Genomic DNA, 13,515 nt, shown 5'->3' with positions numbered 1-13,515 from the left:
GTGGGGTTTTTTACATTTTGGCTTATCAAAGCCAGGTAGGACGGCGTGGAGATCAAAGACGACGAGAACCAAGGTCGAGAGAATTAGATCTGAGATCCCTTGAACTCCAGCTGCATACAGATGCATTTATGCCAACGTGGTCCCAGAGCACTGGGTTTTTCTTAGAGATGTGTGTTTTAGGATTTTAAATCCCCTGATGACCTGCCTCTCCAGGTTCACCATCTGCCACAAGACTGAGGTGGTGAAGAACACGCTGAACCCTGTGTGGCAGCCCTTCTCCATCCCTGTCAGAGCGCTCTGCAACGGGGACTATGACAGGTAGGATGAGTGATGTATAATGAAGTCTTCGGCACTCATGCACTCACACATCCACACATTGCACACACACTCAGATGGAGTGTGATTTTCCAGTGGAAATCAAAACCACGCAGAGTTTCATTATGCGCCGTACTTATTTCAAAATGGGTTGGGTGCGTCAAATTTAGACACCATTGATTTTCTACCGTTATTTTATCTGCTGCTGAAATAGAGAATTATTACAGGCCTATCTCTGACGACATGCTACCTTGCCTGGCTGTTCATTGATTTGCCCGTAAACTGGCAAGAGCCTTTCAAAGCATTTCAAGTTTCTGATTGGCTGCACCAGTGGCATCTCCTATCTTATCTGAATCTCTACAGAGCAAATCGTCTTGTCAGGACACCTGGGGAGCAGGAAGAGTTTTGGCAGGAAAATAAAAAATAAGAAAATAAGAGGAAAGAGGGAAGAAAGTGAGATAGTGGCTGTACTCATCGTTCTATAGATGTTGACAGGTGGCTGGAACAACAGAGAAGCCCTGCTTTGTGTGTGTTTCCGTGTGTGTGTGTGTGTGTGCGCGTGCACATAAGCATGAAAGCGTGCTGACCCAGACAGCCTTGAGAGTCTGCAGAAGTCATCAAAGAACGTGTCAAACCTCGCCCTCTCCACCACGCTGGGTGTCAACAGAGGTTCCTCGCTTCGATCCCGTCTCTGCTCACCTGCCCGGAGGAGCTAATTGGGTCAGACAGATGGAGCGGAAGCATGAAAGACGCCTAACTCCCTTTGAGGATTTTGATGGCAAGAGAAATCTAAAGCAATTTAGGGTCTCCCTAGCTACAGTTTGCTGATCTGTTTTTTTTTGTTTGTTTTTTTTTTTGACAAGCTTTATTTCCAAGATCAATGTGACAGAGCCACTGCTATTTTGATTCTTTTGATTCACATCTTCTCAGCAGGTCAAGTTTTAGTGGCTGACAAAATCAGACATTGTGTTTAGAATATAATGGCTCTGATAATTACAACTGCTCTGGTTTTGACCCATAGTATGCGCAGTGTTTCTGAAGGTTTGAAACTTTTTTGACTTTTTCAAATGCATATTCCTCTCTATTTTGTAGATAAAGCAAATTTCCTTTTCTTTTTACTTTTATTTTTAAAAATGTTTTCAGGTTGAGTCAGTTTGATGTGCATAGTCCAAAATCACATACTTGAGTCAAAGGGCTTTACAGTCTGTGCACCACACAACAGCCACTATCCTCCTCAGCCCCTTACTTTGAATAGGGCTAGCAAATACGAAGGATATGGATCCACAAAGACCTCAAGGACAAAATTCACGCAGAGTTAGAGGAGAAAAGACAGGAGGCTGGTTCTCTTGGAGGATGAAGATCCACAATATCTGACAGGAGCCAAAGGAACAGAGGAGAACAGAAGTCTGAGGCCAATGCTCCAGTGCAGAAAAGCCTAGTGTTTTATTGCACTTCACATTTCCTGTGTGCCCATGTTTTACATGTAAATCTAAAGCACGAATAATTGTGTTTACTCCATCTCCTCAGTCACGTCTCTTGGCCTCATGTGAATCAGTCAAATCTGTTGAAATCATCTGGCTTTAATAGGGGCCAGAAAGCGAAATCGCTCCAATTTCCACTCAAACATGCAGTTGGTGCAGTGACTGAAATGAAATTGATCCAGGGACTAATTCTCAGAATCTTCCCCGGTAGATTTGATCATGTCGTAGTTCTGCGCGTGACCCTGATCATTAGTTGCAAGAAAATGAGATTGGAGAAAATTGATGGTGACTGACACATCACTTGGGAATCAAACCACATAAGTCAAGAGTAGAGGGAGGATTTGATCGGCTTCCCACTCTGACCCCGAAATCTGAATATCTGGCTGTGTTATAAGTTGTTTCAGTACATAAAAGGAGACATGTATTGCACACATTTGTTAGGTGAGGAAATATATTATGTGTAGACAGAATGAGTTCAGGTCAGGATAACAGGGCAGCCCTCCATCACCCTGCATCCTCCTGGACCCACTGACACATGATTGACAGCAGCTGATGGGGGAGGGTGGGAGGTGGAAAGCCACTGATCTTTTCATCAGATCATGTAGAAGAGAGGAAGCACTTTTCCTCATTCTCTGTGAATTCTCTCAGGCTTACTTATTTGTTTTCTCGCCTTCCAACTTATTTCAGGAACTTGCAAAATACGCTCCCTCCCGAGAGGTTAGTTTTCTCTCTTCAGCATGTGCAGAGAAAATGCTTCACCCAGACTTTTGGCAACTCTGTCAACTTGCTCTCTCCACTGTGAGAAACACAAACTCACTGGTAAACAATTCATTAAAATCCTTGATGCCAGTTTACGGACCCTCTCTAAAAAGTTAGACTTCATTTGCTTTTTTTGGATGCGAGACTGACAGAAACCAAATAAGCTTTGTGAATTTGTATTGGCCTCAGTCTTGGTTAAATGTTTCAGTAAAGATATGTCATTTGCTGTCGTTAAAAACCGACCAGTCTCAGTGTGCAACACAGTCTTGCTTCAAAGATGAAATAAACTTCCATCTTTATTAGATCTTTAGATATGTGCATCCTTTGCATGTGAAATCAAAAACAGGCTCTCTTGGATTGATTTCATTCATCCTTCACTAACAATTAATGAGCTTTAATTGCTTGTTTTGTGTTGCGTCATTTCAGAAATATTCTCTGTGAAGTTTCCCCTCAAGGACATTTAGGTTGTGGCTCACAAACTACTTGAATGCGCTCACACAAAGACTTTTTTTCTCTCTTTTGATATGTTTGACAGAACGATCAAAGTAGAAGTGTATGACTGGGACAGAGACGGGAGGTAATGGATGCATACGCACAGTACATTCAAAATTATGAATTGATTAAGAAGTAATTCACATCATTTAGACATTTTTCTTATGTCTTGCCCAATGTGATTCTCCTTTAACCCCTCTGTGAATTAGATTGTATTTCTTTAGAAACACACAACATTTCTGACTTAATTGCTATTAATTATTCACTGAAAATTGATTGTTACAATACATCTGTAGGTCAGTGGGTATGCTGTAATCCCTCCAGCTACTTTTATATTTCACCCCTCAGCCTTGCACCTACTGTATCTGAATGAACAGTATGTGATGCTGTTTTTTTTCCCCTCTTCTTTCCTCCAGCCACGATTTCATTGGAGAATTCACCACCAGCTACAAAGAGCTGTGTCGGGGTCAGAGCCAGTTAAACATCTATGAGGTGAGTTGTGATAAAGATAGTCGATACTGTTATCCACTCTGTTTTCTTCCTGAGCAGAGAACCTTTGTGAGAAACATCTGATTTTGACCGTTGTATGTTACTTTTTCCTTCGATTTCTCTTTGATCTCTTGAAACTTCTTTTAAGTAGAATTCAGGTCACAATGCAAACCTCACATCTTTTATATCCAGCTCTGAAGGTGTTATACATGTGTTTGTTCAATATAAGATTTTGGTGCTTTCACACTTGTTGCTTAATATGTTTCAAGTCAAGTGAAACACATTGGCCATGCTGTAGCCAGAAACCTCTGTGTGCAAACTATTAATGAATGAACTCTGGACGCACCTTTGGAACAAAAGTTGCCCTGCGAGGGCACAAAAACAGACCTGTGCTCAATGTCTGGGTGCCAGTGTGAGAAAACTACCTCGATTTAAGAGCAAATCAGTGTGCCCTTTGGCTCAGCAAGGTCGTGTAATCCAAAGTTTAATGACAGGAAACTCTCCAGGCCTTGGTTGTTTGAGCTGTGTTGCGGCTATTTGAGATTAACAGCGAGCCTCCTCTGTCTTTCCTCGCCCTCCCCAGCATTAAGCATAGGAGAGGTTAAGTGGTGCAGCAGACCAGATGAGGAAGGGTGCTTCTGTGGTGCAGAATACAAATGGGAATGCAATAGAACTTTGCTGCTGATTAGAGTTTTTTTGGATGGTCCTCTGAGGGTTAGATTGGATATTACTGTTAGGCGCTGGGAGGCTCCTATCGGTCCCTGCTCATTAAAACACTTGCCATGTTACATTAGCCTCTGAATTAGTCATGGAGGTGGCTTAAGGAAAGAACAGGGCCAATGAAGAAAGTGAGTAGAGGAAAAGATGGTGGGTAGCAGGGGGATAGGTAAGGACAGATGGAGTGAAAGACTTAGAGGAAGACAGAATGAGTGAGTGGCACGCAGAGCTGCCCTGCTGACATGGCAAAAGAAGGTGCATCCATTACCCTTCACCAAACCTTTCTGTGTTTTAATTAGAAAAGGAAACACAGCAGTTTCTTTGTGCCACTCTTTGCCAGGTCAGTGCCCTTGAAGTAGCTTCGGGATGTGGCCAAAAACTACGTGAAGCCACCCTTTTCGCTGTTGACAAATAAAGAATTTGAATAGGTCACAGGCTGCGGCGCTCGACTCTCCGCGGATCCCTGTGTACTCAACCTGACATGCACGAGGCCTGCAAACATTTGCTCTGTGAGTGGAGATGACAGCAGACTAATGCTAACGGAGGCTGGTGTAATCCAGGGTGATGTTTGCATGATGTAATACAAACCTGGTAGTGACTGAGTGGTGGCCGCAGCGCTATGAGTTACCATCTGCATTGGAGGAGTTGAGGAGTAACCACAGAGGCAGAACAGAGGAGTAGAGCCTGAGGAGAGGAGGAAGAGCGTGGGATACCTTTTACTTTATTATACAGCACACTTTCCTCTGGGCTTGTGCTTTATGTTTATGTGCAGATCCACAGTATGAGCAGGAGAGATGTTCAACCTTGATACTGTAGCATACATGTTTTTGACTCAGGGCTCCAGAGTAACTACACCTAATGTTTTCATTTAGGTACACCAGCATATAATTAATGTGCATGTGCAGCAAAAGCACTGTTTGCACTCAGGCTTAGCCGCACTTTTTGCAATAAATAACATGCATAATGTTGGCCATTTTAGCAGATCTGAGCAGCTACAGGAATTGGCCAAATCATTCTTTGTGAAAAGCATATCTGTTGCCCTTGTTGTATGACGTATGGTCAATTTGGCCAGTCTCCGCCAAAGATGTTGGATCAGGATTAGGCATCTTACTGGAGACACGGGCAACAGGTAGTGGAGTGGTTACCTCTGCCAATGATGTCGGGACTGGGCTGGACCTTTCAGGGCCGGGGACAGGTGTGACAGGCACCCTAGCATTTTTCTTACTGTGAACACAATCAATAGTTTTCTTTATTTTGAAATACTGGTATGTTTTAAAGTTGCATTCAGTGCATTCAGTGAAGAGGAATATCAGGGTCAGAGCCAATCAGAGGCAGAGTAGGGGTGACTCTCAGAATGGGGGTGGGAGAAAGAAAAACAGCACTACACACATACACAGAGGCAGACCTGCTGAATGTGTGACCAATGAAAATGTTTAGTTGCAGTTGACAGATTTTTGGTCCCAGGCTGGAGTCATGTGGCTGGGAGCTCTAAATGTAAGAGAGCTATAATCACTCATAATCAGCTCGCTTTATCACCACTATATTTTATGTATGTTTCTGCACACATTACACTTTACTGCATGCCTGTGAATTTGCACGCTATGTAACTCAGTATGTATGTTGTTATCATTTTGTTTATCACACATAAATTGTTTGGGGGGAGATATGGGACATGTGTTCCATCGTCCCCAAGCTTGGTAATATGTATGTATAATGTACAGCACAATATAGGCGCTTATAAAAATCCCCCTGAATAATCTGTGTCTTGCTGCGAGGCATGATCAATGCTATCTCATTCTCACCTGCTGCTGCAGTTATTGGATTCAGTCCCTATGCTCCATTACCCTTACAGACACGGGGTATGAGGACAAAGATGTTTTTATTACTTGCCCAAGGGTGGATAAAAAGAATTGTGCTGCAAGTTTACATTATCATTATCCTTCTTTTTTATTCTGCCTTCATACCAGGTGGTGAATGCCAAGAAGAAAATAAAGAAAAAGAGATACATCAACTCTGGGACGGTGAGACTTAGTTCTAAGATAAGAGCAAACCTCCTGGTGCACTCACACCCCTGCCCTCCTTTGCTTTTGTATTCATCAGGAAGTTTCCTCTAAGTGGATTGCATGACGCAGTTCAGCTCTGTTAAATGTTTTTGTTCCATTCCCAGTCTTAGGGCTTTTGATCCAGAAAGTGAATTTGAGTAGAAAGGAAAACATGCTTGTGACCTGAAACAGGGTGAAAAACCACAGCGATGCATAAAGAGACTCTTATCTGTGTCCCATTACTGAAGAGTAGTGACGGATTTTTTATAAATTATCCACTGCCTTATTACTGCCTGAGTACTTTGGCTGCTCTTGCTGTATGTGGTGACTCTGGTAATTAAAATCTGTGGCTAGTTATTCATCACGCTGATCCATCCATCAGTGCGCAGCCACACTGATGCTCTCAGTGATTGTGATACTAATACGCTGTCCAGGCATCAAAATCATTCTGCGTGGATAAGTCATTTTGTGGGTTGTTGGCTCCAGAGGTCAGTGTTAATGTGAAGATTGGTAGATATTGCTTCCCTTAATTACCAAGCATGACATAATCTGCTTGGCTCTTTTTCTCTCAGGTGTCCTTGTTGTCATTCAACGTGGAGTCAGAGCACACCTTCTTGGATTACATCAAAGGAGGGTGAGTCTAGTGTTTGTTTGTGAGTTATGTGTGAGTATTTATACGGTATATTAATGTGTTGACTTTGTGGCAGGCTCCTTAGAGCAATAACTCAGAAAGTCTGACAGCATGTGATTCAGCTTCCCTCCACTCAAAAATGGTGTTTGTTACTTAACTTGAATGTTTGAGCTTCACTGTGCAGATGTATGTACAAAGGCTGACACTAGATGGCTGTTCTCACTTTTATCTGCCAAAGGGGGAAAGTTTCTCACCTTAAATGTGAGTTTAAGACGTGCACACACATACAGCAGCTGAGAGAGCTCAACACACCCCAACCTAACAAAACACAGCACAGACGAGAATTAAAATGTTTCCAGGTGTCACAAAAAAGCGATGACCCCAGCTGGGACACGCTTGTCGTTCATTGCTCTCCGCCTTTTTGGGAAGTTATTGAAGTTGGCTACTTGTCAGTTGTGATGGAAAATGATGAGCAGCCGACTTTAATCATCAGCCAACGAATATCATTCACTGTAATTGAATTCACACTGAATGGATGTGGTGCTATATTGTTAATGCATAGTATTTTAATCCTCACACAACTGACTCTGTAACCATGCAACCTGTTGTCTCGATGACGTAAACACTCGCAAGTCGTTAACGTCTCTACCATCCATCCCATATGACGTGAACACGTCATTAGACTCGGAGTGATGTGTGTTTTCATCTCGCTGATAAACTCTGTAGAGCAACTTTCTACTAAAAGCCACATTGTAACATTTTTTCTTGCCTGGCAAACACAACTGACATGTACTGTTACAACATGGCCACTTTTGTTGAAGAGGGGCAGATTAAAAATTTAGCACATGAACTCTGCTTGCTACCCGTTAGCAGCCATTCATAGCTACAGTAACCAACAGCTGTCTTGTCCCTGTTAGCACTGACTGTTTATCTTTAAAGAGGTTTCAAGCCTTGTTTTCTCAGACTCCATCTGCAACACAATTCAACAAAAACAGTCCCATTAATAAAATCAGTGCCACATATATGTATACATTTTAGCCCCTCACTGCTGGTGTTCATTGTCAAAGACAGTGATGCTGCTTTTTTGGTTCATGCTGGCATGTTTTGATGCTGTGGGGCAAAAACAAAGGAAAGGGGGTTATATAATCCACAGTATAATGCCTTCTGTTGCTTTACTTTTTTATATTTTGTTTGCCTCACCAAAAACTCTTTTCTAAGAGAAAATTATTTGCATAACTCTGGACTGCTTTACTGAACTCTTTCTGTAGTTTCACTCTTCACAGGACACAGTGTTAAAATATCAGTCGACAGTGGGAGTTAACCTGTTTGCTGAAACTTGCTGAAGCAACAGAGAACGTTAGTGAGTGTTGTAGGCATTGTGGACATGCTGTTGCTGTGACTAATACATGGAAATAAGGTAGAAAATCAGTGCTGTGAGATTTAATACAGTAGATTTAAATGCATTACTTCGGCTCCTCTGACTCATCCTCATTCCAAACTCTGTGCAGTACAAACACCGGTCCAGCACATTCTCCTCAGTGTTATTGACCACAGTCACTGAGTGGCCTGGAATTTTCCGCATGCAAGTTAAGAGTGGCCCCCAAAGGAGACTTGTCTTGTCCACAGCCACAACTACAGCTTGAATGAATATGGATGACTATGATAAAATATGGAGGAGATCTGAGAGCTTAATTAAGGGCGGACAACCTGTCACATATGGAAATGTTTCTCAGTGGATCAGTGGCTGCCCTGGTTTTAGTTTTTCTGCTTCTTTGCTACTGATGGCTGAGTGTCCCAGATCTGTCCTGTTGGTCTCTTCCCAGCTCACACAAACGGACACACATATGGTAGCTGCACATACACACACTCAAAGTGACAATGTTTTCATCCTTACCTTTACTACTTAATTTGCCTTTGATTTAATTTGTCCTAGAGACACGGTTACACTCTAGGTCCAAATCAACATGTACAGCAGTTACATACAGATTTCAGTTATTGGGGTTTATATTGGTGTATCTTCACTTCATTTCATATTCACAAAAACCCAGATAAACACTTATCCAAGTTCTAAGTAATCTAAATATGAGCGCTGGCATTTCTCGATACTGGGGCATGCACTCATACCATCCCCACCACTGTTCTTACTTTAAATTGGTGCAGGCATATTTCTGCATGACATTTGGAGGAAAGGAGCCTTATAGCCAGGAGAAAGAGATAACATACTTACAAATATGGAATAATAAATGTCTTGAATATGTCTAAAATAAGATAAACAACAGGCTTAAATTACTTACAAAGGTTTAAAGATCACATTGTACGATTTTATTGGATTTTGCTTTCATGTACCACATGATTTGTCAGAACAGATAAAATCTACAGAAACTCAAATTTTATGAGGAGAAAATCCAAAGAAATATCACAACGTAAAGTATAGCGTAAATATGAGGAGATTAACGCTTTTCTTCAGGTGAGAAATACACCACCACTTACCTGTTGATTAAAGATGTCACCATCAAAACTCCTGCCCACGATTTCTGGCAGATGGCTTTACACATAGCTGACAGAGGGAAAGAGAACAATAATTTAATAAGAATAATTACTTTAATAAGAACAACACTCCACGAGCAGGACGCGCTTCATAAAGATGGACCAGTGTGTTTCCACTGAAAGTTAAAGTTTTACTTTACCTCTTGTAATTGTAATTACTACTGCTGGAGTTATGGAACAGAAGGTGCGCCTTCTGTTTAGTAGTAAAGTAGTGAATATTATGCATTCAGAGATGGTTCCCCTGAGGACATCTTGGACTTAACCCAAACAGGTGAACGTGTGCAGGACAAGTGACATAAATGATTCTGAAAGAGACAGTTTATTCCAATTAGTGTGTTAACATGAATCTTATTATTGAACTTTAACTGTGATTACTGGTAGAATAAAGTTAAACACCTTACTTTCACTTAAATTTGTTGTTAAAGGACAGTTAGTTATTTAATCACAGTGCTTCAAAATCAGAATGGAGTTGAACTTTTAATAAAAGTGTCAGTTTGAAGGTTGAAACAGCTTTTTATCCATCATATTAAATGAGAAGTGTTAATCTTCACATGAAACTGTTTCAGACAGAAATGAGAGAGAGATTACCCCATTAATTATTGTGACCCAGCACAGGGAGTGAAGCATTATGTAGAGTGGTACTTCATCTTTTTGTTATAGACATTTAGAGATGTTAAAAGCTCATCACTTCTTTTGTATGGTTTCACTGGCGTGCCTGGGAGAGAGACTGATGACAAAGACTATTACTTTAAAAACAATTCTGGGATCATAGCAGTTTTTTAGAAATATGAAATCCCTGAAAGAAAGAAAATCGCTCCAGAGGTTTTAAATGTTCTGTTGTTTTTTCTTGAGGTCTGATCACAAAAGACTTGCTGCAGCCCCTGTGCCTTCTGTTGTCATTGTCTCCCTAATGTTTTCTATGAGAAGTGCTCTCAATGATGAAAGTCTGAAATGATGAAAGTGTGCATTGGAATTCTCATAAGCAGCCACAGAGATAAGAAAAGTCTGGAAGATACCATCAGAAACATGACAGTTTGGGAGGTGGGGCTGCAGAGAGGGTCAGTATTACATAGTCCTATCACTATGTACTGTACGTCAAGCAGTTTCCATCTTTATCTCTACCTTTCTGTCTGTTTTGATTGCTCTTTTTTCTACAAGTCATCACTGTGGTTTTTGTGCCATATTGTGTCTGGAGGCAGAGAGCTGGACAGAAACTGACTTAGATGCATTCTCACAGCCATTAGTGCTGTCAAAATGAATTTAAGAATGATACATCAACCTACATATTCTATATATAGGAGATTTAAAACAACATTTTACTCATTACGTTAGCGAATTGACCAACACCCACAGCAACCCTACTTTTTAAATGTGAGGAACCTCATGGCTCCAGAAATGAACACATTCATTAACAATTCATTCTTACTTTCATTCACTTTCTCACAGACAGCCCGATAGATTCTGTTCGTAGTGTTGTGACTGACGATACATTGAATCACTTCCTGTCTGTAGTGTCTGTTTGTATTTCTGATGCTGTGTGTCCTTGGATCAGTTATCCTTATTTTTCTTGCCTGTCTAGAAAGGCTTGTAAACACATTTGGCAGCCAAGACTCATGTGACTAACTACTCATACATGTTTAAGTCAGTTAACATTAATATAGAAATAGAGTCCATTACCAGGAAGTAACTATAAGTGGTCTGTGGAGTTTTCTTGTAAACAAGCAAAAAGTTTACACATACAACAAATGTGTTGAAAGCATTTTCCTCCTCAAAAAGCTTTTGCAGAGGTGATAGTCTTGCATCTTGCATCGTTTATATCAGTGTTTGCTCGTTAGCAGTCATGTTCTGCCCTGCTTTTGCTGCATATCTAGGTGTGGAATAGTGTGAAACCATTGGCAGGACTGTATATCACGTTACCCTTGTGTGCGTGCATAAGACAAACCAAACAAGGACATGCTCATTTAAAAAAATGCTCCATAGGGCTACTAAAGGTTAAAAAGTCCACAGGGAACATTTAATTCTACATGTCCATGTAGGAATCAGCAAATTCAAAATAAAAAAAAAACACAGTTAACATCACAAAGCAGAAAAACATGCAGATGATGGTATATTCGCTGTGGTTATGGTTAAGTAAAGAAACAGCAATGAGTCATTTCAAATGTTCTTTATTTCCATACAGTATATGCACCCAAATACAATACTTCAGATCAAATGTATGTAATACAAATCTGTGTTTACTGTGTAGGCTGCTAAAAATGTATTGCTTAGTTTGTATCCAGAAGATTTTTTTATATTGTGTTTTTTACTCTGTGTTCTTCTAATTTTTTATCTGCTGGTTCTCAGAATGTGGTAATTTTGATGGAGGTGTTTCTTGGCGATCACTCACCTCTCTTTATGAACTCTGTTTCAGTGTTCAGGATGGTTGCCCTGTGAACTCAGTGATTTGAATCTCCTGGTCTAAAAACTATACATTAATATTTAATTAAGATAAGTTCAAGCTTTTTTTTTCCTAAAGAAGACCTGTGTGAGCTGAAGCATTGATTCATATAATTAAAAATATAAATATTTAATCAAGTTTAGGATGGTGTGTGGCTTTCCCCTCCCTCTTTTGATGTGTACTTGTAAGTCAGCACCTGGCTAGACTAGATTTTCATTTACCTTCAGGTCTTTGTAGATGATCTTGTGGCCATTATATGTATATTTTAGATATACAAGCCTAAATATTTCATTTAATATTATTTGTGTGCACTGCTGTTATCCAGTAGATCTCTATGTTGGCACCAGCTATAGTAGCCTCGAGATTTGTGACTGCAAGGATGTAATTTCACTGCAAGGATGTAATTTCACTTTGTCAGATCATAAATAATAATAATAAGAGAAGAAAAATTAAAGATATTGCTTTCTCTGCTTGGAGCAGATTGCTTGACAGACTGATGAGAAAAATAAACAAGATTACTAGTGCTGGCAGTGGAGGGATGAAACAATGAGAGTGCTGCTTATCCATGATGGGAAAGATTAACTGTATCCATGGAAAATGAAACACCAGACTCGGTGTGTGGAGAGAGCTCAGGAGAAGTAGCTGCTGCTTTGGTCAATTAAACTGGAAAAGCTTTAGGCAACTTTGAAGTCTGTTCAGTCTATAGATAAGATCTTTAACCTTTAATAACTGTTACTGTCTCAAAGGGCTTCACAACACCCACATTATGAAGATAAACCACGCCCCCACAACCTTAACCCTTAAACAATGGATGAGAAAAACTCACAAAACCTCATTAGAAATGACAAGATTTGCCTCATTGGGACGCTCAACCATGCAGTGGGTGCTGAGAGTGAGCCAGTAAAGATTAAATAGATGTGTCCTGTAATTATAAGATTGGTGCCGTTTTAACAAGCAGCTCACATTACTACCAAGATAGACAAATAGGATGTTAGCTATCTGAGCAAATGGTCATAAATTTAGGGGGAAAAAAAAAAAAAAAATTAAAAACATTATTCATGTTATCTTACTTAAGTTGGAAATTGGAAACAAATATGCTGTAGGAAGGTTTCCTCCCATTAACAGATGCTTCTGGTCAAACACAAGATGGAATATGTTTGAATCAGATTCAGATTTAATTCTACTTTTGTTTAAATTTAATGAATTCACATCCCCATATGTCAAGTTATGGTTTCTGGCACAGAGTCAGTTCCTCGTGCAGTTTTAATTTGGCATCTGTGCTGGCTGGGTGAAAGAATTGACTTTTCTTCAACTCAAGCAAATGTAAAAAAATCCAACTGAAAAAAAGAAGGAGCTGAACCTGAAAGCCTGCCAACACTGCCATTCAAAGAGATGATGAGAAATATAAGCAGGAGCCTGAACAGCAGCAGGCTGTATAAATAAATCTGATCTGGGACCCAAATTTGATATTTTTAGTCTCTGCTATTGATTCGTCTCCTTTCATGTGTGTTTGCTTTACTGCTTCTTTTCTAAAAGGTGATAACCAACATGATGCATTTTAGATGATGTCTGAAGCGGAGGGTAAAAAAGCAATTTCTTTTTCCA

At 40.3% G+C, this 13,515-nt stretch overlaps 1 protein-coding gene across 2 annotated transcripts in view; it reads left to right on the top strand.

The window, feature by feature from the left end:
• Positions 1-13,515, top strand: part of cpne5a (copine Va) — a 69,803-nt gene that overhangs the window by 37,989 nt on the left and 18,299 nt on the right. For both annotated transcript variants that reach the window (XM_018666101.2, XM_018666102.2), the window contains 5 exons: positions 214-318; positions 3,091-3,132; positions 3,464-3,539; positions 6,221-6,274; positions 6,868-6,929. In XM_018666101.2, the coding sequence (XP_018521617.1) occupies positions 214-318; positions 3,091-3,132; positions 3,464-3,539; positions 6,221-6,274; positions 6,868-6,929 (339 nt within the window). The remainder of the gene's footprint in view (positions 1-213; positions 319-3,090; positions 3,133-3,463; positions 3,540-6,220; positions 6,275-6,867; positions 6,930-13,515) is intronic.

This window comes from Lates calcarifer, linkage group LG6 (genome assembly GCF_001640805.2).
Source record: "Lates calcarifer isolate ASB-BC8 linkage group LG6, TLL_Latcal_v3, whole genome shotgun sequence".
In the NCBI taxonomy this organism is placed as follows: Eukaryota; Metazoa; Chordata; class Actinopteri; family Centropomidae; genus Lates; species Lates calcarifer.
This window is presented reverse-complemented; position numbering and strand designations above follow the sequence as displayed.